Source organism: Leucopleurus acutus (genome assembly GCF_964270905.1).
Source record: "Leucopleurus acutus genome assembly, chromosome: 20".
Taxonomy (NCBI): Eukaryota; Metazoa; Chordata; class Mammalia; order Artiodactyla; family Delphinidae; genus Leucopleurus; species Leucopleurus acutus.
In genome coordinates this window covers 52,423,770-52,445,501 of record NC_139162.1, presented here as the reverse complement: position 1 = coordinate 52,445,501, position 21,732 = coordinate 52,423,770, and the positions used below count along the sequence as shown (strand labels likewise).

General features: G+C 51.1%; 1 protein-coding gene across 4 annotated transcripts; it reads right to left on the bottom strand.

The window, feature by feature from the left end:
- Positions 1 to 1,724: 1,724 nt before the first annotated feature.
- CPT1C (carnitine palmitoyltransferase 1C) lies at positions 1,725 to 20,878 on the bottom strand (the record flags this gene model as incomplete). 4 transcript variants are annotated; one of them, XM_082862019.1, is made up of 18 exons in its annotated part: positions 1,725 to 2,036; positions 2,261 to 2,353; positions 2,474 to 2,587; positions 3,052 to 3,204; positions 3,837 to 3,971; positions 4,214 to 4,378; positions 5,132 to 5,248; positions 6,945 to 7,050; positions 7,751 to 7,933; positions 8,048 to 8,243; positions 8,680 to 8,764; positions 8,869 to 8,976; positions 9,211 to 9,288; positions 13,690 to 13,827; positions 13,910 to 14,011; positions 14,143 to 14,314; positions 15,555 to 15,694; positions 20,738 to 20,878. In XM_082862019.1, the coding sequence occupies 18 exons, from the start codon at positions 20,876 to 20,878 to the stop codon at positions 1,857 to 1,859; spliced, it is 2,406 nt and encodes an 801-aa protein (XP_082718145.1). In that variant the 3' UTR covers positions 1,725 to 1,856. The 4 variants fall into 4 exon arrangements, with proteins under 4 accessions (XP_082718145.1, XP_082718146.1, XP_082718147.1 ...); XM_082862020.1 differs by having other exon boundaries at positions 8,869 to 8,943; XM_082862021.1 differs by lacking the exon at positions 3,837 to 3,971.
- Between the last annotated feature and the right edge of the window lie 854 nt (positions 20,879 to 21,732).

Sequence of the window (21,732 nt, the reverse complement as noted above, 5' to 3'; positions counted from 1 at the left end):
ACTTCTAGCTTTGAGTGACTCCCAGGCCAGGAAAAGACCTGCAGTAGGTACAAGCTGCAATGCAAGCAGCCCTGCCGATTGGGTCATGGGACCCAGAAATATCTGTAGATTGGCAAAGATGTCACACACGGTTTCTGCCAAGGATTCTCCCGACAGAGAAAGCACAGTGTCGACCCCAGGGTGGCGAAGCAAGGCCATGCACCACGTTCCAGAGGAACTCCTGGTGTGCCACTGAGCCGACAGAGATGTAGGATCAGAACACAGGCTATCACATGACATGCAGCCAGCATGGCCCATCGTGAGTTTATTCTGTTGGAACCCCCAAGTATTTCAGGGTGGGCGGATACAACAGCGATCCATCGGGAGGTGGATCCTAGATCAGGCATTAGCAGGACCGGAAGACACAAATAAGCTGCATGAGCAGGTGGGTCAGACCCCCGTGACAGTCACCACCCCCCGCCCGCTTATGACTATATTGGACAGGCTGGAGTGGGGAGGTGTTCTTTATAATCAGCAAAGGAGGGAAAAAGCTGAGCAGTATTTTCACTCATTTAATTTTTTTTTTAAGCTCAATAACCTTGAATTTAACTTTTTTTTGCCCCCCCCCCCCACCGCCCAGCACAGCATGTGGCATCTTAGTTCCCCAACCAGGGATTGAACCCGTGCTCCCTGAAGTGGAAGTGCGGCGTCTTAACCACTGGACCGCCAGGAAGCCCCCTCATTTAACTCTTTGTCATGGAATTTTTAGGCATCTACAAAAGTAGGACAATCTCTAACGAACATTGTAAATAAACTATACGTCAGTTTTTTAAAATTACAAAAGAAAAGTAAGATAATATGATGAACCATCCCCATCCCAATGACCTTTCCCCTAGTTTCACTACTTATCAACTCGTGGCCAGTCTGGTTTCATCTATGCCCCTGTGGTATGCAGAACAATGGTTCCCCCAAAGATGCCCACCTCCTAGTCCCTGGACCCTGTGCATGTGTTACGCTACATGGCAAAGGGGAATTAGGTCGCAGATGGAATTAAGGTTGCTAATCAGTTGGTTTTAAGATTAGGAGCTAATCCTGGATTATCTGGGTGGGCTCAGTCTAACTACGAGGGTCCTAAGGACCACAAGGGTCCTTAGAAGATGATGGCAGGAGTCAGTCACAGGAGGTATGACTAGAGGAGAAAGCCACAGAGGGATGCAGCAATGCTAGCTGTGAAGATGGAAGATGGGATCATAACCTAGGAACGTCGGCAGCCTCTAGAAGTAATAAGAATCCTGGGGGATTCATTTAGGAGATGTCAACCTTTAAGTTTAGGGTGGGCAGGGACTTCCCTGGTGGTCTAGTGGTTAAGACTCTGCACTTCCAATGCAAGGGGCACAGGTTCGATCCCTGGTCGGGGAAGTAAGCACCCACATGCCCTGCAGACTGGCCAAGAAAATATTAAAAAAAAAAAAAAAGTTTAGGGTGGGCAGTTGGTGTTCCAACTGAGCTCATGAGAGCTCGTGGGACTGTTTGACTGGGATGGGCTTCGAATGGTTGGGTTTGGTGCGACTAGAGCTGGAAATGCAGTAAATTGGGCAGGTGTTGGGGGTTATACCTGATGTGGTGATTGTAACCGGGAATTCATGGTGGGGCCTGGAGATGGATGGGAACTTTTCTCCTCCTCTACCCTGACCCTCACCTCTCCCATCCCTGCCCAGCTCGAGAGCACGGCAGACACCACATCCCCAGCGCACACATCTTTATTAGACCGGATGTGGGATTCCCAAACCCAAACAGGCTGCTTCTGTCCTGCACCAGCGCAGCCATAGAGACCTTCCCCCTAGTTCCTGGGGAGACCAGCTCCCCTCTGGAAGGTGTCAAAAGTTAGTGGCTGTCGTGGGTGCCCTGGAGCCCCTGGTATGGCAGGGGAGAGAGTCACGGCTGTGCCCCGAGTCGTCCTCCCCTAACCCTCTGCGCTTAAGACGCTGCCCGTCCCGGAAAAGGGCGGCCACGTCCAACAATGCATCCTCGATGTGCTGCCCCAGCCGGTGGGAGTCCTGGAAGGAGAGATGTGTCACGTCCAGGAGAAGCTGGGAGAGGAGCTCCCAGGGGCTGAGAAACAAGAGGTCTGGGGTCCCCGTTCCTGGGTCTGAGGGGTGAGGGGTTTGGGTATTAGGACTCCTGGATCATGGGATGGTCGGGAGATGGGAGTCTGCGCTCCTAGGAGAGCAGGGAAGTGGGAGTCCTGAGGGAGGAAGGGGCGGGGGTGGGTTAGTCTCACCGTTCTTGTGCTTGATTTTTTGCTGGAGATGTGGAAGGTGATCACATCATCCCCCATGAAGATGTAGGAAACACCATAACCATGGTCATCAGCCTTGACAGGGACAGAGTGAGGGCAACAACATAGCCCCCGGTCCCCCTCCCCACCCCCCACTAGGTAGGAGTGCGGATGCCCAGCCCCCTCCTCCCTCCCTCAGGGCCCAGGTCCACTCACAGGCCCGAATCCACCACCAGAGGAAACATAGTCGGGGTAACTGTGGACGTCGAACAGGTGGATTTGCTGAACAGGAATCTGGCTGGTGGCCAGCTGCCACTGCTCCGAGTGAACCTGAGGGACAGAAGTCGGTCACGTGTGCAATAAAGACAAACTGACCGGCAACTCCGCGCCGCCTTGGCTGAACTGCCTATTTCCCTTAAATCTGTGCCGTTCTGCCCCTCCGCTTCCTGACGTCACCCCTCTGCTCTTCTCCCTTTTGACCATACCCCTCTTTCCTTCTCCCAGAACCCGCCCTCTCTCCCTGTCCCCCCTCCCCCAACTACGCCCCTCTCCCTTTCAAGCCGTGACCCCGCCCCTCTCCTCTCTGACCACGCCCCTCGCGTTTCTTTCCATAACCACGCCCCTCTTTCCTGGCCCCTTTTCCCTGTCCGCTCTCTCCCTTTCTTTCCCGGGTCCCCCTAACTCTCTCCTCTGTTGATACCTCCATTTTCCAACATCACCCTCCTTTCCCGGAAGTGCCTCCCTTCTCCAGTGGTTTGCCACTTCCCTCTTTAACCCTTTCCCTGCACCCCAACCTGGTCCAGGAAGGGAGACTGCAGGTGGAGGAATTGGGAGACGATGTAGAGAGCAAAGAGGTGGCGGTCGACCCCCTGTCCACTCATCGCTGCCTTCAGCAGAGCTTGGTGCTTGTCTACCGCCAAGCGGAACAGGGCGAGGCACTGTGGGTCCTGGGGTCCCCGGGGAGGTCACAGGTCATGGAAAGACAGGAAGTGGGCTTACTGCTGAGGCCTGTCACACCCCCCGGCCTCAACCTAGCTTGCAACATCCCTGCAAGGCAGGGATATCAACTCTATTTTGCAGAAGGGAAACAGGCACAGAGAGGGGAAGTCCCAGGGTCACACAGCAAGGCAGAATCAGGTGGATTCCCAGGGCTGTCTGACTCTAGGGCCCAAACTCCTTCCATTGAACCACAATACTTCGTAAGTTGGGGGGAGAGGGAACAGAGGTGCCTGGGGGGTTCTGAGCAGAGAGGTTATATAGGGAACATGAAGAATGGTACAAATGAAAGGCACAAGGTCACACAGAGGTTAAATAAAGAGACCTACATTGTGGAACCAGGGCTCCCTCTTGGGTGCTCCCCCAGTGCCCTCTGTGTGACCTCCATTAAAGCATCTATCACACTGTGCTGAACTACCTCTGTCTCCCCCCATCAGTGAGCTCCTTGAGGTCAGAGACCAGGCTTGGTTCCTCCCCTGTCCCATCACGGAGCTTGGACCTGAGAAGGTGCTCCTTAAAAGTTTGTAAATGTATGAATGAGTATGTGGAAATGACTGAAGCCTCAAACGAGGCCCACACCCACTGTCTTCTCTTTGTCCTCCATGGCTCTCACAAAGTTGCAGGCCTCCCTCGTGCAAGAACGCACCGTCTCTGTCCGCCCTTCCAGGAACAAGCGAGTCATGGTCGACTCATAAGTCAGGCAGAATTGACCCCTGTCCTGGGGACAAGGAGGAGAGCAGCCTGTCAGCTAGGCCCAGGAAGTCTTCACGGACTTGACCCCCCTCTGTCTGGACCTCCAGCTCCTCCTACCCATGGACATGTGACTGGGAGAGAGAAATCAAGATGGCGGACTCACCATGGCAATAAAAGAAGTCATTAAAGGGGTCAATGCGGCGGGTCTTGGGGGCCCAGGTAAACTGAGGTCCTGAGAGGGGGTGGGGGGTCGGGAACCCAACTGACCCGAAAGTAGGCCAGCTGCAAGGCCATCTGGATGAAGCTGTCTGAAGAGAGATGCCAGCGTTTGATGAAGCTCTTGCCGAAGTGGGAGAAGGGGAAGACGTGGCAGTCGATGTTTCCAGACAAGGTTTTGGCTCCCCTCAGGGCTAGAGAGATGGATAGATGGATCTGCCAGAGAAGGAGGAGGGAGGAATGGCCAGGGGTTACAGATAGGGGTAGGTCAGAGCTGGGAATGGGGCTGGAAGTGATGGGAATGGAGTGAGGTTGGGGTGGAATATGGAAAAGGGGACAAAGAAGGGAATGGAGCTGAAGGGCTAAAGATGGGGCTGGCAGTGAAGGTCAGGATAGGATTGGGGTTGGGGATAGGGATAGGATGGGGAATGGGGTTGAAAATGAGGACTGAATTGGAGCTGGGGATGGGGTTGGGACTGGGTATAGGATGGGATATGAGTTAGGGGTTGGGTATGGGATGGGGTTAGGGTTGAGGATGGGGTTAGTGTTGGGTATGGGATGGGGCTAGAGTTGAGGATGGGGTTAGGGTTGGAGATGGAACTGAATTTAAGAATAGCGATGGAGTTGGGGATGGAGATGAGTTTGGTGTGGAGATGAAGTTGGGCTTGAGTGGGGATAGAACTAAGTTGACATCGGGGATGGAGATGGGATTGGGGTTGAGCGTGGGGCTGGGTGGTGGGAAGAGGGTTAGTATGGGGTGGGTTTGCATTTGGGGTTGTGGTTGGGATGGGGTTAGACTGAAGAGAGGGTTGGGGTTTGAAGTTGGGGCTTTTGGGGGGATGGGGTGTGGGTTTGGTGTTGGGTTAGGGATGGGGTTGATTTTTCAGTTGAGATTGCAGTGGGGATGAGGTTAGAGTCAAAGCCAGGAATTTGGGGACTTGGAAGAGAGGCCTAGAAACCAGGCCTAACCTTGTCTGGAAGGTCCCAGTGCAGCCGCTGGGGCTGGGGCAGTGAGAGGTCAGGGTGCCCCTTGCAGTGACCATCTGCCGCGTAGCCCAGCTGAAAGCATTCTGTAGCCAGAGTGAACTGTGTACAAACGAAAGCTGTCAGAGTCCCTTCCTCCCTCTGGACCAAGGGACATCTAACCAGGGACCTCTTTTCTTAAGTCCCTTCTTAAGGGGGTCAGGGACAATCCTTGAGAAACAGAAACGTCTGATGGTCACAGGTGGGTTCTTGGGGTCATACTCATTGAGAGCAAGGCTAATACTAATACTCGGTGCTTACTGCCCTTGTACTTCTGACAGGCGGATAAAGAGCCACCAGTGGCCGCCCCAGCCCTCCCAAGACAACCCCCGCCATGATCCTAGGACAGGAGAGAGAAAGCTGGGCACAGCATGGGCTTCTAGGGCTCAGCATTCCTTCTGATTGAGTGGTACCCATGCCCTGCTGGTGGTTAAATGTTTTAAATCAGTCCTGATGGAGCACCTACTATGGGCCAGCCTCCCACTTAATTTCTCCCTAGAAAGAAGGGATTAAGGTCCCCATTTCGACATTAGAATTAAAGGAGGAGAAGAACCTCTCACTTTATGCCTTAGAGTTTCCATTTCTCTTTATCTTACTCTATGTGACATCTCTTTGTTCAAAGTCAATATGCAGAGATGACAGATGACAGGCAGTGTCTTGAGGGTCTGAGGTTAAATTAAATTGAGAGTGTCATTTACCAATATAATCAAAGGCAAATTCCCATTTTATAAACAATAAACAGGCACAGAAGACTCAGTGCTTACCTGGGGCTGCTCTCAAGATCTGGAAGCAACCTCCCTTCCCCTCATACATGCCTAATCCGCACCCTGGATCCCAGCTAACCCCTCATGCAGCACCACGGAAGACTGGGAAACTGGTGGGGTGCAGACACCACCCCTTATGATTTAGGTACTAAGTGAAACAGAGAAAAGAGAGATGCTAAGGTTCTCAGGACTGGAGTGGAGCTTAAAGATAAAAGAAAATCCAACCTTTTCACCTGATGAAGCAGAAACTGAGGCTCAGAGGAGGGGAGTAACTTGCTGAAGGTCACACAGCAAACCAGAGCTGGGAGATAGGTCTGACCCAGTGCGAGTATGATACGGTTGGTCACACTCTGGTCTCAGAGCATTCTGGATTCTTATTCTCGCTCTGTGACTCTGGGCAAATCACTTCCCCTCTCTGAGCCCCACATGCCCATTCATCAAAGAAAGGTCATAGGGACTTCCCTGGTGGTCCAGTGGTTAGGACTCGGCGCTTTCACTGCTGGGGCCCGGGTTCGATCCCTGATTGCGGAACTCAGATCCCACAAGCCATGTGGCACGGCCCAAAAAAAAAAAAAGAGAGAGAGGGCTTCCCTGGTGGCGCAGTGGTTGAGAGGCCGCCTGCCGATGCAGGGGACACGGGTTCGTGCCCCGGTCCGGGAAGATCCCACATGCCGTGGAGCGGCTGGGTCCGTGACCTGTGGCCGCTGAGCCTGCGCGTCCGGAGCCTGTGCTCCGCAACGGGAGAGGCCACAACAGTGAGAGGCCCGCGTATCGCAAAAAAAAAAAAAAAAAAAAAAAGAGAGAGAGAGAGAGAGAAAGGTCATAATCCCAGACACCCTTTTTTGCTGCAGGTCGACCCTGGTCTGGTCTCTGCCTCTCTCTGAGCCTCCGTTTTTCTTCTGACCTTAAGGCGCTGGAGAAGGTCTTTGGAGATGGGCGGTGGGGGGGGGGGGGGGGCGGGCAGCCCACAGGGTGGGGCCGGCCAGCTGCCATACCTCCCACATGTGTCCTGAGATGGGGCAGTCAGCCCACGAGTGCTCCACGCTGAGGCCCAACTTCCCGTTGGAGAAGACGATTAAGGAGAATGATTTGTCAAACCAGCTGCGGGGGGAGAGTTCAGAGTATTCACCAAAGAGGCCAGGAGGGACGTCGGGGGGCTCTCTGTGAGAACTCAGGGGGTTTCTGTGAGGAGATCTAGGAATCAGGGCTGGGGTCCTGGTATGGGGAGCTCTAAGAAGGTGGAGGTACTGATGGTCTCTGAGATGTGTCTCAGGTTTGGAGAGTTCAGGGCTTTTGAAAGAATGTGATAAAAAAAGTTCAGGGTTTACGGATGCTGAGAGCTTAGGCGGACTCTCCCAGGAGCCTCAGAACTCAGAGTGGTGCCTGGTGGGCATCAAGGAAGTTGTCTGAGGATCTCTACGTAGGCGGGGTCCCAGGTGTGAGGTCCTGGGTTTGGGGTGCCTGCATTAAGGTCTGAGGATTCCATAGTTTGCAGTTCTGAGTCTGAGGTCCCCAGGCTTGGGGTCTAGCTGCAGGTCTCTGGGTCTAGGGGTCCCAGGTTTGGCATTTGTTAATCCTCATATCTGGGGTCACTGGGTCTGAGATTCTAAGTCTGGAGTCCCAGGTCTAGAGTTTCTCAAGGTCTGAGGGTCCAGGTCAGGGGTTTGGTGGTCCTTAGATCTGTGGTTCTGGATCTGGGGTCCCAGGTCTAGCAGTTGTCTGCTTCAGAGGTCCCCAGGTCTCAATGCATTGGGTCTGGGGTCACAAGTGGGGTGGGGTCCAAATCCCCAGGCTGACTCACCGGTCGTGGCCCCTACCGGCCAGCAGGGCGTGGGCGTAGGCATCTAAGGAAGCTGCAGGGTCCTCCCTGGTGAGCCCCGCGGGCTCAGAGTCGAGTGATACAAAGAAAGCAGCCCCTTCGACGGCCTCCAGGGCCTCCTGGGCCTGGGTCTTCAGGGACCTCCGCACCTGGGCCCACATGTCCCTGTCGGGGGAGTGCCTGAGTTCCGGCTGACTCTCTACCCTGCCCAGCCTCCACCCAGCCTGCAACCTCAAGATGCTGGCTGGGCCTCCGGGCCCCCAGATCTGTGACCCTCACCTTGGAGCAGCCGTCAAGGCCGCCAGATGCTCCTCGTGGGGGCAGGCAGGAGAGGGGTCGTCCAGGATTCGCTGGAACTGCTGCTCCAGGGCCCGCGGGGAAAGCAGGCCGCTTTGGGTGTGGGTCCCCACGCGGAAGAATCGGCCCCGGTGGAAGACAGCCACGTGTCTGCTGTCACGGAGGTGGCGGATGTGGTCTAGGGGTGATACATTATAAGAATAACGTGCTCTGTGATGACCTAGATGGATGGGATGGGGGCGGGGGTCCAAGAGGAAGGGGATATATGTATACATATAGCTGATTCATTTTATTGTACAGTAGAAACTAACACAACATTGTAAAGCAGTTATACCCCCCCCCAAAAAAAGAATAATGACCTTTATTAGGCACTTTACCAAGTGGCTTGCACTGTCTGACACACTCCTTTAATCCTCACCACCCTAGGTACCCTTATTACCCCATTTTAGAGAAGAGGAAACTGAAGCTCAGAGAGGGTAATAATTTGCCCAAGGTCACACAGCTTGGGAGTTACAGAGTTGGTATTTGAACCCAGGCAGGCTAGCTCCAGAGAGCGTGCTCTTAGCCACTACACTGTTCTGCCTCTATCAGTGAGGAGGGGAGAGGGGGCTCACCTTTGTGGACCCCGGGAATTCGCGTGGTGTTGAATATCTTCTCATACTGGGCAGAGCACAAGGGCCGCATTCCCATCAGCAAAGTCTGCAGGAGGTCATGGGCCCATGAACTGCTTCCCAGGACCCATGTGGCCTCATGGTCTCAGGACCACAGCCTCTGTCCCCAGCCCGCGGGGGCAGCCCTCTTACCGGCAGGATCTCCTGTCGGTTCAGGCGGTGGCGGTACAGGAGGAGGGCGTGGACCGCGTTCCCGGCACGGGCGGCCTGCACGGGAGTGGGCGTGACATACAGGAAGTCCTGCGGGCCGGTCCAGGGGATAGCAAAACGCCTGGGGTCAGGTTTGCCTCTGATGGGGGCACTGACCCCAAACACAGGTCTTGATCCCAACGGAGGCAGGATGGTGAAATCCAGATTGTGATTGAGGTCACTGACCCTAAACCCCACATTCTACCCAGACGCCCCAACCCTAGACCCCAGGAACTATGAACCCCATCCCCGGCCCGGTGCCTAACCTCCTTCTCCCCTTCTCACCATCATATAATAGTTGCTATTCACCATCAGTGAGTTCCGGGAGCGCAGGTACACAAATTCTTCCCACCAGTCACTGACCTAGGAGTGGGGCAGAGAGACACAAAGCTGCGGTGGCTGGGGTCAAGGTACGGGGGGTGAGTGGGGGAGGGGAGCCCCCCAAGACTTTGCTATGTCAAATAGGGAGGGTGGAGCTCAATGAAGGAGGCATCAAGATCAATAACTAGCAATAACCTAGAAGTCCATCGATGGGGGATCAGTTAGCTAAACCATGTAACCCTCGTGTTATGGAACACTTCACAGCTGTTAAAAATAAGTTATATCTGGGCTTCCCTGGTGGCGCAGTGGTTAAGAATCCGTCCGCCAATGCAGGGGACACGGGTTCGAGCCCTGGACCGGGAAGATCCCACATGCCGTGGAGCAACTGAACCCGTGCGCCACAACTACTGAGCCTCCACTCTAGAGCCTGTGAGCCACAACTACTGAGCCCGCGTGCCACAACTACTGAAGCACACGCACCTAGAGCCCATGCTCTGCAACAAGAGAAGCCACCGCAATGAGAAGCCCGCGCACCGCAACAAAGAGTAGCCCCCACTCACAGCAACTAGAGAAAGCCCGTGTGCAGCAACGAAGACCCAACGCAGCCAAAAATAAATAAATTAATTAATTTTTTAAAAAGTTACATCTACATTACTGACAGAGAATGAGCACCAAGACAGGCTGCAGAGTGAAAAAGGCTAGGCACACAACAAGATATATGAAACTATCCCATTTTATTTAAAAAAATACTACTAAGGCCCAACCTGTTCACCAAGTGGATGAATAGACAACCAAAATGTGGTCTATCCATATGATGGAATGTTAATATAAAAAGGAATGAAGTTCTAAGTCTTCGGGGCCACAATGAAAACATTATGCTAAGTGAAATGACTCAGGCACAAAAGGACAAATAGTGTATGATTCCATTTCTATGAAAAATCTAAAATAAGCCAATTCAGAGAGACAAAGTAGAACAGAGGTTACCTGGGGCTTTGGGGAAGTGAGAATAGGGAGATTTTGCTTAGTGGACACAGAGTTTCTGTTTGGGATGATGAAAAAGTTCTAGAGAGAGATAGTAGTGATGGTTACACAACACTGTGACTGTACTTAGTACCACTGAATTGTACACTGAAAAATGGTTACAGAGACAAATTTTATATTATGTATATTTTATTTTATTTTTTTTGCGGTACATGGGCCACTCACTGTTGTGGCCTCTCCCGTTGCGGAGCACAGGCTCCGGACGCGCAGGCTCAGCGGCCATGGCTCATGGGCCTAGTTGCTCCGCGGCATGTGGGATCTTCCCGGACCGGGGCACGAACCCCTGACCCCTGCATTGGCAGGCGGACTCTCAACCACTGCGCCACCAGGGAAGCCCAATATATTATGTATATTTTAGTCACAATTAAAATTATATATGATATTTGTTTTATATATAATATTAAATATTAATGTGTTATGATATATAACATATTACTAAATACTTTAAAATTATATGTTATAAATAAAAATTATATACTTAAATATATGTATATATCTCCCTGGGTATAAATATATGTATATATACACTCAGAACAGACTCTGACCGAAGTGTTTCTCACAGGCGATGGTGGGAGAAACAAGAATTAAAGGGAGGCAGTCAGAGAGGACTTGAATGTTTTCTAGATGTTTTTCTTTCTTCTATGTCATAGAATCGCGTAGAATCTATGAAGACATACATGTTTGCTTGCGTCTTAAAGTTCATGGCATCCTACACTTCCTTACGCTTAGACTAGGCAGGATGTAGTTGTCATTCCCTGGAAATTGTGCAACATCTTCTGGAAAAATCCATAAGTTTCCAGCGAACGGTAGAAAAGTTCGATATATTGACCTAGCCAGGGGTTGTCTGGTTATATGCATACATAAAACTTCATTAAGCTGTACATGTAAGATTTGTGTATTTTACAATACTATATGTATAATATTGTGGAATTCCCTGGCTGTCCAGTGGTTAGGACTCTGCACTTCCACTGCAGGGGGCATGGGTTCAATCCCTGGTCGGGAACTAAGATCCTGTATGCCCCTGTGGCCTGGCCAAAAATAAATAAATAAATAAATAAATAATTTGTAACATTATATGCATATCATGTACCATTTTTTTCAAAGAAAAGCCTCACCAGCATCAAAGCTTGCTAAAGTCTATGACTCAGAAGAAAATCCTAGAGATCATTGTGGAGCAAGATTTTAACTTCCAGGAACCCAACTGTTGGGATGGGAGGTCGGGGAGGGGTGGGGCGGTAGGGGCGTTGGGGAGGTGGCGATGAATCAGAAAATCTCCAAAGCAAAAAAAAAAAAAAAGAAAAAAGAAAAAAGAAAATCTCCAAAGCAAAGCAAAAATTTATCTGGTTTTAATAAAGGCCACTTTAGTGCACTGCACCAATGGCTTTAGGTACATCATAGGATCTTTCAGGAAATGCTACATTGTCAAGGTTCTTACTGTGTTCCTGACAACACAGAGGATGAAGCTGTGCAGAAAGTAGGAAGATACGGACAAGTCTGAGTCAAAAAGCAATTGAGAAGAGATGGATTCTGAGCGTGAAAGTCTTAGGGATGCTTAAGCCAATTTATTACAATTTACATTTCCGTTTTTCTGAGCTTGCTTGGGAGTGATAGTTGATACAAATCTATGTCTAAGTAAGTCTGAGCTGTTTTAACGTATACAGTTGATTCTTATTACTCGCGGTCGTTATGTCCTGTAAAGTGGCAGTGAACGCTGATTAGCGAACACTGAGCCATTGTTCCAAGGGGAAATCAGGGTCAGGTTCCTTCCAGCCCTGTTCCATCTCAGCTGGGAACGTGCACGTCGGGCAAGCCAAAATTTTTGCCATCCTGCGCATGTCCGTGAATGACTATGAAAGTGCCATGAATACTGATTTGGGGTTACAAATACATTTTAGCAAGTCAGCAAATCTGCAAATACAGAATGCATGAATAATGAGGATCGACCTATATAATAAGTGATAAGAAAGCACTGTGTTAGACTTTATTTTCCCTTAGTTGTCCATAAGATAATGCTGTATGTTATAACTGGCAGTGCCTTAGAGGTACAATGAAATATATATAATATGGTGTGTATATACATTATTTATATATAATAAACAACACATATTTATATAATTTATATATTATATAATTGCTATATTATTTATATGTGTGTGTATATATATATATATATATATATTTTTTTTTAAGAGCAGAATCTGGTCCAAGAGCATGAAGGGAAAAAAAAAACCCCTTAAAACTAAGGCTTGTTGGGCTTCCCTGGTGGCACAGTTGTTAAGAATCCTCCTGCCAATGGAGGGGACACGGGTTCGAGCCCTGGTCTGGAAAGATCCCACATACCGCCGAGCAACTGGGCCCGTGCGCCACAACTACTGAGCCTGCGTTCTACAGCCTGTGAGCCACAACTACTGAGCCTGCATGACACAACTACTGAAGCCTGCGTGCTTACAGCCCGTGCTCCACAACAGGAGAAACCACCGCAGTGAGAAGCCCGCGCACCTCAACAAAGAGTAACCCCTGCTGGCCGCAACTAGAGAAAGCCGTGCACAGAAACAAAGAACCAAAGCAGCCAAAAATAAATAAATTTATGAAAAAAAAACCTACTAAGGCTTGCATAAAAAGAATGAAATATTGCCATTTGCACAACATGGATGGACTTAGAGATTATCATACTAAGTGAAGTAAGTCAAAGAAAGACAAATATTATATGGTATCACTTATATGTGAAATCTAAAAAAGTGATACATCCGTCTCTTCTTCCTACCTCCACCTCATCACATGCTGCCTGACAGATATTTGTGGCTTCCTACGGAATGGGAGGCCTGGAAGCCGCTTACAGGGTGACTCGCTTACTGGTTCTATGCCTCGGTTTCCCAAGGATCTCAACTCAGAGTGCGTTCTAGGGCTCTAGCTCCTGAAATCATAGTAGAAGCCCGTTTGGCGTCTTTGCCCAGACAGGGGAGAGGAAACAAGAACTGGGGGCGGGACTTACAGACTCGGCAGGCCAGAGGAGGGGCTGAAATGTTGGAAGGGGCCCGGAATTCTGGTTTAAATATTGGAGGGTTGGGGGCGGAGCTCTGGGTGTGGGCGGACCCTGGAGGCGGAGCTTAGATTATTGAAGAGCCGGGCTCAGAATGCGGGAGCACGGGGGGACGGGGCTCAAAAATGTTGGCACAGGATGGACGGGTTCCAGAATATGGGAGAGGAGGGAGGAGCTCAGAATATTGGATCCATCTGGGGCTGGGTTTAAAATATTGGAGCGTGGGGGCAGGGCTCAGAATGTTCTCACGTCTGGAGTGAAGCTCCAGACTCCGCTGGGCCCGGGGGTTGTGGGCGGGGCGAAAAACTGGCAGGGTTAGGAGGGCCGGCTCAGAACTTTTGCCTACAGGATGCTGTACTCACATAATTGGACGCCCACCAGGACTTGAGCTGAAGGTACCACTGCAGCAGTGACGCCTGCAGCCTCAGGAATTCCCGTGCTAGGGCCGCGGTCCAGTCGAAGTCCTCGTCGGAGAGGACGGGTCGGACAGACTCCAGATACTGAGGGGCAAGGAGGGGAAGACGGCAAGTCACACCCCACTGCTCAGCAGCCTCCCGCCCCATCCCCGGGTACCTGGCCCACCTTGCGCACGGTGTCCTGCACGGAGGGCACAGGCTGACGCGGCAGGGAGCGTTGGTAACTGAAGAGCATTGGGTGGCGGCCGGAGAAGATGCGAACCAGGGCCTGGCGGAAAATTAGTGGTTCATTAAACTCCTCACTGCAGCCCGGCAGCCAGGTGTTGGGGGTAGCGGAGTGGCAACCCACAGAGAGAATGGGGCAGAGAGAGTTTGAGCAGGGCTCTGCCCCTCGCATACCAGCCAGGTCTTGGTGCGTGAGGACGTGGCTCCGTGGGGTTGGAGGAGCCAGCCGTGGTAGGACAGAAGTAGCCTCAGGGCCACATGAAGCGTGAAGATCAGAGCTCCCCACAGACACGAAGCAAACAGCGCGGCCGCCAGGACCCCCCGAAGCCTGTGATGCTGTCCACCCCTGGGGTGGGGGTGGGGTAGAGAAAGAGTATAGGCCTGGGTCTCCTGGCCTCAGAACACCCCTCGCCTCCAGCCCCACCCAGCGCCTGCCGTTCCTAACACGCTGACTCTGATCTTTTAGCTGTTGGAGGAATATCCTGTAGCATTCGAGTTGGTCAGAAAAAGTCCAGTTTCCTCATTTGTGAAGTGCTAGGTGTGATTTTTTTCTCGGTACACCCACCATCTCCTCCCAGGACTGCGGAGACACCAAGCTTCTAAAATCACTTCCCATGGAAACTGGCAGGTGCTTAATAAATAAGAGCTGGTATTTCTAGTGAAATATACCAGATCAAATTACACTGTAAGGCAGTGGTTCTCAATGTGTGGCCCGTGGACCAGCAGCATCAGGACCACCTGGGAGCTTGTTAGAAATGCAAATTTCTGGGCCCCATGATCTCCATCTCTTGGCGTTCAGCCTAGCGATCAGTGTCGTAACAAGCCTTCCAGGTGACTTCAATACAAACTCAAGTTCAGGAAATGCTGGTCTAAAGATACAGTAAATCAACATGTTTGCAAAGTTGCAATCAGACAGGCTGTGAGCAAATCCCACCTGGAGGACTCGGGGCAAGCCACTTCCCCTCTGTGGGTAAATCTAGCCTTCCTAGAAATTTCTATGTCTGATCCTGGATCTGCCCTTTGAGGCCGTCTGCACAAAGTTTGAACCTTCTTCCCCAGGAGGACTAATCCAAGAGTTAGAACCTGCCACTTCACCCACATCTGGTTTCCAAACCTTCCCCAACAACTATAGTAATTCAACCACTCCTATTTAATAACCTCCTAGTAATGTACTGAATATTCCACATGCATGATTTTGTTTAATTACTCCAACCACCCTAAGAAGCAATTATTATTATTACCACATTACAGGTGAAGACCCTGACACCAAGAATGGTGAGGTCTCTTGCCCAAGACTACACAACTGTAGATTAGCAGAGTTCATACTTCCATTAGTATATGTAACCATAACTGGATATTGTCTACTTTGCCACCATCCCCTTTAGCAAGAAGCAGCCAGGATGGAAAATGTACAGAGGCAAGAGAGGAAATCACCTCCTTTTACTTGAGTCTGTACCTTTATTTATCTGACCCCAAGTAAGTCTCAAGGGTTACTTTTCTTTAAGGGGCATACATGCTGATAGAGAAACTTACTGGGTGGAGGGAAAGGGATTAGGAGGTTACTGGGCTGAAGTGGGAGACCTCACCAGTCTGGCAGCAACTCTTTGATTTTCTCCATCAGTCCTAAGGAAGGATCCAGCTGGAGGAACCAGGCAAGCTGGATTGCACTGAAGAGGAACAGCCAGCTGAGGGGGCTAGCAGGGAACACACCTGTGAGAAAATCGTTCTGCGGAGAGGAAAGGGCACCTATTCAATCAATTATCCCATCTGCTCAGCACCATTCTTAGATGTTGATTCAGCACTGAGCTGGGTGTACCAGACGCCGTGGGGAACAGACACATCTGGGTCTTGCCCCCAGGGAGGTCAGACCAGAATGAAGTGAGTACTAATGGCGATAGGATACGGCAGGTTGCTCAGCCTGAAGGAGTCAGGGAGGGCTTCCTGGAGGAGAGGTTACTCCCAGGCAGGACCCCGAAGGTGAAACTGTCAAAAAAGCAAACTGGTATCCCCTATACAGCAGGGTCCAGAGCTCAGGAGCTGGCCATGGGATGACTGAGGAATGAATCAAAGTGTTGGGTAACTAATCAGACTCCCAGGGGAGCATGCTAGAGTTGACTAACATTTCCTTTTAAATTTTTGTTTATTTATTTATTTATTTATTTTGGGCTGCGTTGGGTCTTTGTTGCTGCCTGCGGGCTTTCTCTAGTTGCGGCGAGCGGGGGCTACTCTTCGTTGTGGTGCGCGGGCTTCTCATCGTGGTGGCTTCTCTTGCTGAGGAGCACGGGCTCTAGGCGCGCGGGCTTCATTAGCTGTGGCACGTGGGCTCAGTAGTTGTGGCTCGTGGGCTCTAGAGCGCAGACTCAGTAGTTGTGGCTCACGGGCTTAGTTGCTCCACGGCATGTGGGATCTTCCTGGGCCAGGGCTCGAACCCATGTCCCCTGCATTGGCAGGCGGATCCTTAACCACTGTGCCACCAGGGAAGCCCCAAGAGTCGACTAACATTTAATGAGCACTTACTACATGCCAGGTGCCATTTGCAAGGCTTAACTCTTTAATTAACTCCCAACAACCCCGTGAAGTAGGTACTAAGATGTTCTCTTTTTACAAAAGAAAACACATAGGTTCAAAGTCACACAGAGAGCATGGTTAAGCCGGGATAAGAGCTGCTGTTGGTTTTGGTATCACCACCAGGGCTCAAGAAACCACTCCCTCTCCTCTTCCCACATTTTAATAACCAAGAAGGCCTCAGAGATCATGGTTTAGACCTTGGGCTCTGGAGTCCCCACCCTCTGCGTTCAGATCTCTGCTCTGTCACTATCTAGTAGAGTGACCGCAAGCAAGTGACTTTACCTCTCTGTCTCAGTTTCTTCATCTGTAGAATGGGAACAATCCCAGTACTGGGCTCATAGGGCTGTCACAAGGGCTGGATGAGGAAATATTCCACAAATGCTTACTGCAGTCTAACAACAGTGACAAGACAGCAAGATTCCTGCTCTCATGGGGGATAGAGACAATACCTACATAAGAAAAGGCTTTAGTGAAGTGGGTCGGATGACGAGAGGTGCTATGGAGAAAAACAAAGCAGAGGGCTCGGGGTGGGGGGAGCGGAATGGTAAATTGCATAGCTCATAGCCAGGCACGCTGTAGGTGCTCAGTAATTATTATGATGATCCCCTCTGTTGCTAAGCTACTTCTCACTGGAGATGTAGTTACTTGGCAGTCTCCCTTTGGCTTGGCAGGAAAAGGTTACTGGCAAATTTGGTTATTTTTGTTGTTTAATTTTCTTTTTAAAAGAAATTTTCAGTTCTTCTATCTAGGGCTCTGTATTGCAATAGAACAGGGGCATCCTAATAACAGGAAATGTCTCCATAGCACTTCCCAAGTACAAGGAGCATCATTAAATTATCTCGTTCCCCTGTCACTCAGTAAGACAGAAATTCTTATTATCTTCATCATATGGGTGAGGAAACTGAGGAGATAGGAAGTTTGAAGAACTCCTCGAAGGCCACATGGCCAGGAAGTGGTGGAGGTAGGATTTGAACCCAGGTTCCCTGGCTCCAGGGTCCACCATCAATCACTTAAACCATCCGGGATGCCTTGTGACCCTAATGCACCAGGATGAACCACAAGGTACCGAACTCTGAAGTCTGCCGTATCTCAGAATTCCATATTCCTTTGGAAATTATTTCAGATGACACTCAAATCTCCTGCCAATGAACCACCCACTAAGTGCCGGATGCCGTGCCATATGCTTGGCCCAAGTGACCCACTGCACATAATTCACAACAGCTCTTTTGGCACAGATATTGAGATCACATTCTAGAAAAGCACCCCAGGATAGTGGGGCCTCAGCATGGACTCCAGAGCCAGACTGCTAATTCTAGCTCTGCCTCTACTTCTGCATCTTAGCAGCTGTGTGACCTGGGAAAAGTGAAAGCACCTCTCTGGGCTTCTGTAAAATGGGACTAATGATAGGCTTACCTTAGAAGGCCCTAATGGGACTTCCCTGGCAGTCCAGAGGTTAAGACTCCATGCTTCCACTGCAGGGAGCGCGGGTTCGATCCCTGGTTGGGAAACTAAGACCCCACGAGCCGCGCGGCACAGCCAAAAACAAAAAGCCCTGATGAGGACCAGATGAGCAACAGAGTCAAAGGGCTTGGTTGGTACTGAGCCTGAGACACATTACTACCTAGTTTGATTTTAGAAATGAGAAAGCAGAAGCTCAGAGAAGTTACTAACATGCTGGAGGCTACACAGCACCTATGTGGCATGTAAGACAAGAATCGCGATGCTGGAGTTGTCACTTCTGTGAGCCAGGCCTTCTGCTAAGACAACTAATGCTTACAACAATCCCTTGAGGCAGGGACTGTCAAGGTTCCCATTTTTTAAGTGAAGAAAGTAAGGTTTAGGGCTTCCCTGGTGGCGCAGTGGTTAAGAATCCGCCTGCCAATGCAGGGGGCACGGGTTCGAGCCCTGGTCCAGGAAGCTCCCACATGCCGCAGAGCAACTAAGACCGTGCGCCACAACTACTGAGCCTGCGTGCCACAACTACTGAAGCCCGCATGCCTAGAGCCCGTGCTCCGCAACAAGAAAAGCCACCAAAATAAGCCCATGCACTGCAATGAAGAGTAGCCCCTGCTCACCGCAACTAGAGAAAGCCCGCACGCAACAACAAAGACCCAACGCAACCAAAAATAAATAAATAAAACAAATAAATTTTTAAAAAAGAAAAGAAAGTAAGGTTTAGCAATGAGTCTATGGAATTACAGCTCTGGCATTGCTGATGGCACAGCCCCCATCTTGGGACCAAGTTCCAGGAGCTACGGCTTCAGGATGGTTCCTGGGGTCCCAGACTGGAGAGGAAGGATGTGAGAGCTCCACGTGACCATCAGGGAGAGAGGCAGCTATGTGACAGAAAGGCAAGAGTTGTCATTATTACAATTATCAATTAATACTAATATGAGGATCTGGTGGGGGCCATTTGCAACAGGTGACATGAGTCAGAAAAGAGCTTCAGAGGTGACTCAGATACAGGGGTGACAGTCAAAATATTCGACACAGCAACACCAGTCCAAATCTGTCTATAAGCATAGAAATCAGAACAGTGGTTGCCTCGCAGTGAGGGTGAGGTAGGGAGTGCTGGCTGGAAAGGAGCTCGAAGGAACATCCTAGAATGATGGCAGTGCTGTCTTGATGGGGAGTTGGTTACACAGGTATTATACAGGTTACAAAGATATTACAAAATTCAAGGACTGTACACTTAAAAACAATCTGTGCATTTTTCCGTATATAATTAGATCTTAGTTTAAATGTCTGTTTATGTGTATATATATATAAATGTGTGTATTTAACCACAGGTTAACATTTTAGCTGCTGGGTTGGCCTGAGGTGCAGGGGGTCCCAGGGGCGGGGTTTCTCTGGGAGTTTGGGTTAGTGGCTATTTATTCACTGGAGCAGATACATCTCTATTTTAATAACCATTTTAACAACCAATATGGCCACAGAAGTGTGATCCACCCTGCTCAAATGTCTCGGCTTCCAGAGATCCTCCTGGGCTGCCCCCTGGTTTTATTATAACACCTCCATGCTCCCTCTTCCCTGCCTGCTTTATCTTCCTCCATAGCACGTCACTACCTAAAATACTCTATGGTTTGCTTGTTTATCTTCTTTATTGCCTTCTCCTCCCGCTTGATCAAGAGCTCCATGAGGGCAGATCTGTCCGTCTTGCTCCCTGCCGTGTCCCCAGCGCTCCAAACAGTGCCAGGCCCTTAACAGATGCTCCACAGATTTTCGGTAAATGACGAACAATATTATAATCTAAAGCTAACACTTACTCAGCACCTGCCACGGGCCAAGCACTTGGCTCAGTGCTTACATGAACTCAAAACTGTCCTGTGAGGGAGGTGCTACCATCACTCCTGTTTCACACGTGGGGAACCTGAGTCTCAGAGCAACGCGCTTGCCCAAGGCCACACAGCTAGTCAGTGGCAGAGCCAGGATTCAAACTCAGTCCTGGCAGACCCCATAGGTGTTCAAGACCTGTGTTCACAGAAAGAGGGTGTGACAAGCAGGGAGACTCCATACGTAGATGGTGCCAGAGTTCTAGAACCAGGGAGTCTCGGGCTGACCTGGGTGGGCCCTGGGTAGATGTGGGCATTCTAGGGCAAGGAGTTTGTCTTTTCCAGAGCTGGGGCAGCAGGGTTTGTGGTGATGGGTAACTAGACGATACAGACAGTGGAGGTTCACATCTCAGAACTGTAGGGAGGGTGTGCCACATATTGGAGAGGGTACTGGAGGTTCACAGCAGGGGCAAGGAGGGGACTCTCAGACCCAGTGGGTAAGGACTATGGCAAAGGGGGGCCTTCAGGATTGGGGTGTGGGCTACCCAAGATGTTGATCAAGCCATGGGGTTCTGGAATCGGAAGCACCTCGTTTAGAGGTAGAGATGAAAGGGAACGGTAAGGGGACTGAGTTCTAGAAAGTGGAGTGAAAGTTGTGTTTGTGGGTGTGGGGAGAGTGGGAAGGGCTTCCAGGAAGTGGGTACAAGAGGTAAAGGGCAGTTCCCAGTAGGTGAGGTTGAGGATCCCGGAAGTGAGCCATAGAGAACCCGGAAATGGCTTTAAGGGGTCCTGAAGTAGACACCAAAATTCCCAGAAGGGGTGACAGGATCCCAGAAGTGGGACCACCAGGATGCCGGAAGGGAGCCTCAGGCATCCCGGAAGCAGGTAACTGGATTCCCGGAAGGAAACCAAGCCGCAGCCCTCCTCACCCAGAAACGGGACAGATGCCTTTTCCAAGAGCGCAGTCCGGAGAGGTAGATCTCCTGCAACATCGGGGCACTGAGCTCCACTTCTCCCGCGTCCGAAGTCAGCGAGGGTCGGAAGCCCACGGCCTGGTGCGCTTCAGCCATGTCACGCTACAGCCCTGGGAGGAGGACAGAGGGTCATTCTCCAGACCCCCAGACCCTTCTCCGCAGACCCAGGGATATAGGACGCCAGCTCACCCTTCCCTAACCACCTGAGGGGTCTTGAGGGTCCTGGCCGAAGACTCCGGTATCGGGAGGACTTCAGTTGGGGACCTCTGTGAACACACAGAAAGGCAGGAGGGATAATTTGCGGGATAATAGCCCTTTTGCGGCTATTCTGAGAACATGGTGCGGGGACAGTGCCCCCCCCCCGCAAGGGCCTTTCAAGATTCGGGGTTCGGGGCGGGAAACCGGTCCAGGGTGAGTTGCGGGATCTCGGGAAAAACATTAGTCCTAAACCCATTTGAAATGAACACCTGCCGGACGTTGGCATTGTCCACTCCATTTCCGCTTCCCATTCCAAGTCTGGGGCTGGGGGGTGGGAGTGAGGGGGGATTTGGGTGGGGGTTCTCTATAAATTCATACGCTCTGGGGTAGCCCAGCGTCCCCTCCCCCCGCCCCCGGGCTGAAGGGGATGCGGGGGGAAGCACCCTACTGCGCATGCCTCGCGGGCAGGGATGCTGAGGCTGAGAGCAGAGGCGAGCGTCGAGGACAAGTGATGGAGAGGCCCGCACTCCCAACCCAAGACACAATCCTCCAGCCCCCGCAGGAGCTCGGGCCACTCCAGTCCGGCACTTACCACGCTGAGTCAGGGGTCCGCCGATCGGATCCTGGAGACCAAGCCCGAGTACACCCCCCCGACCCCCGATTTAGAGCGCCGGACTCAAGCCTCCCACTTGCATATACCCAATCCCAGTGACTATGAGTCCAAGACTTGGTCGATGGGCCTCCGGAGCACC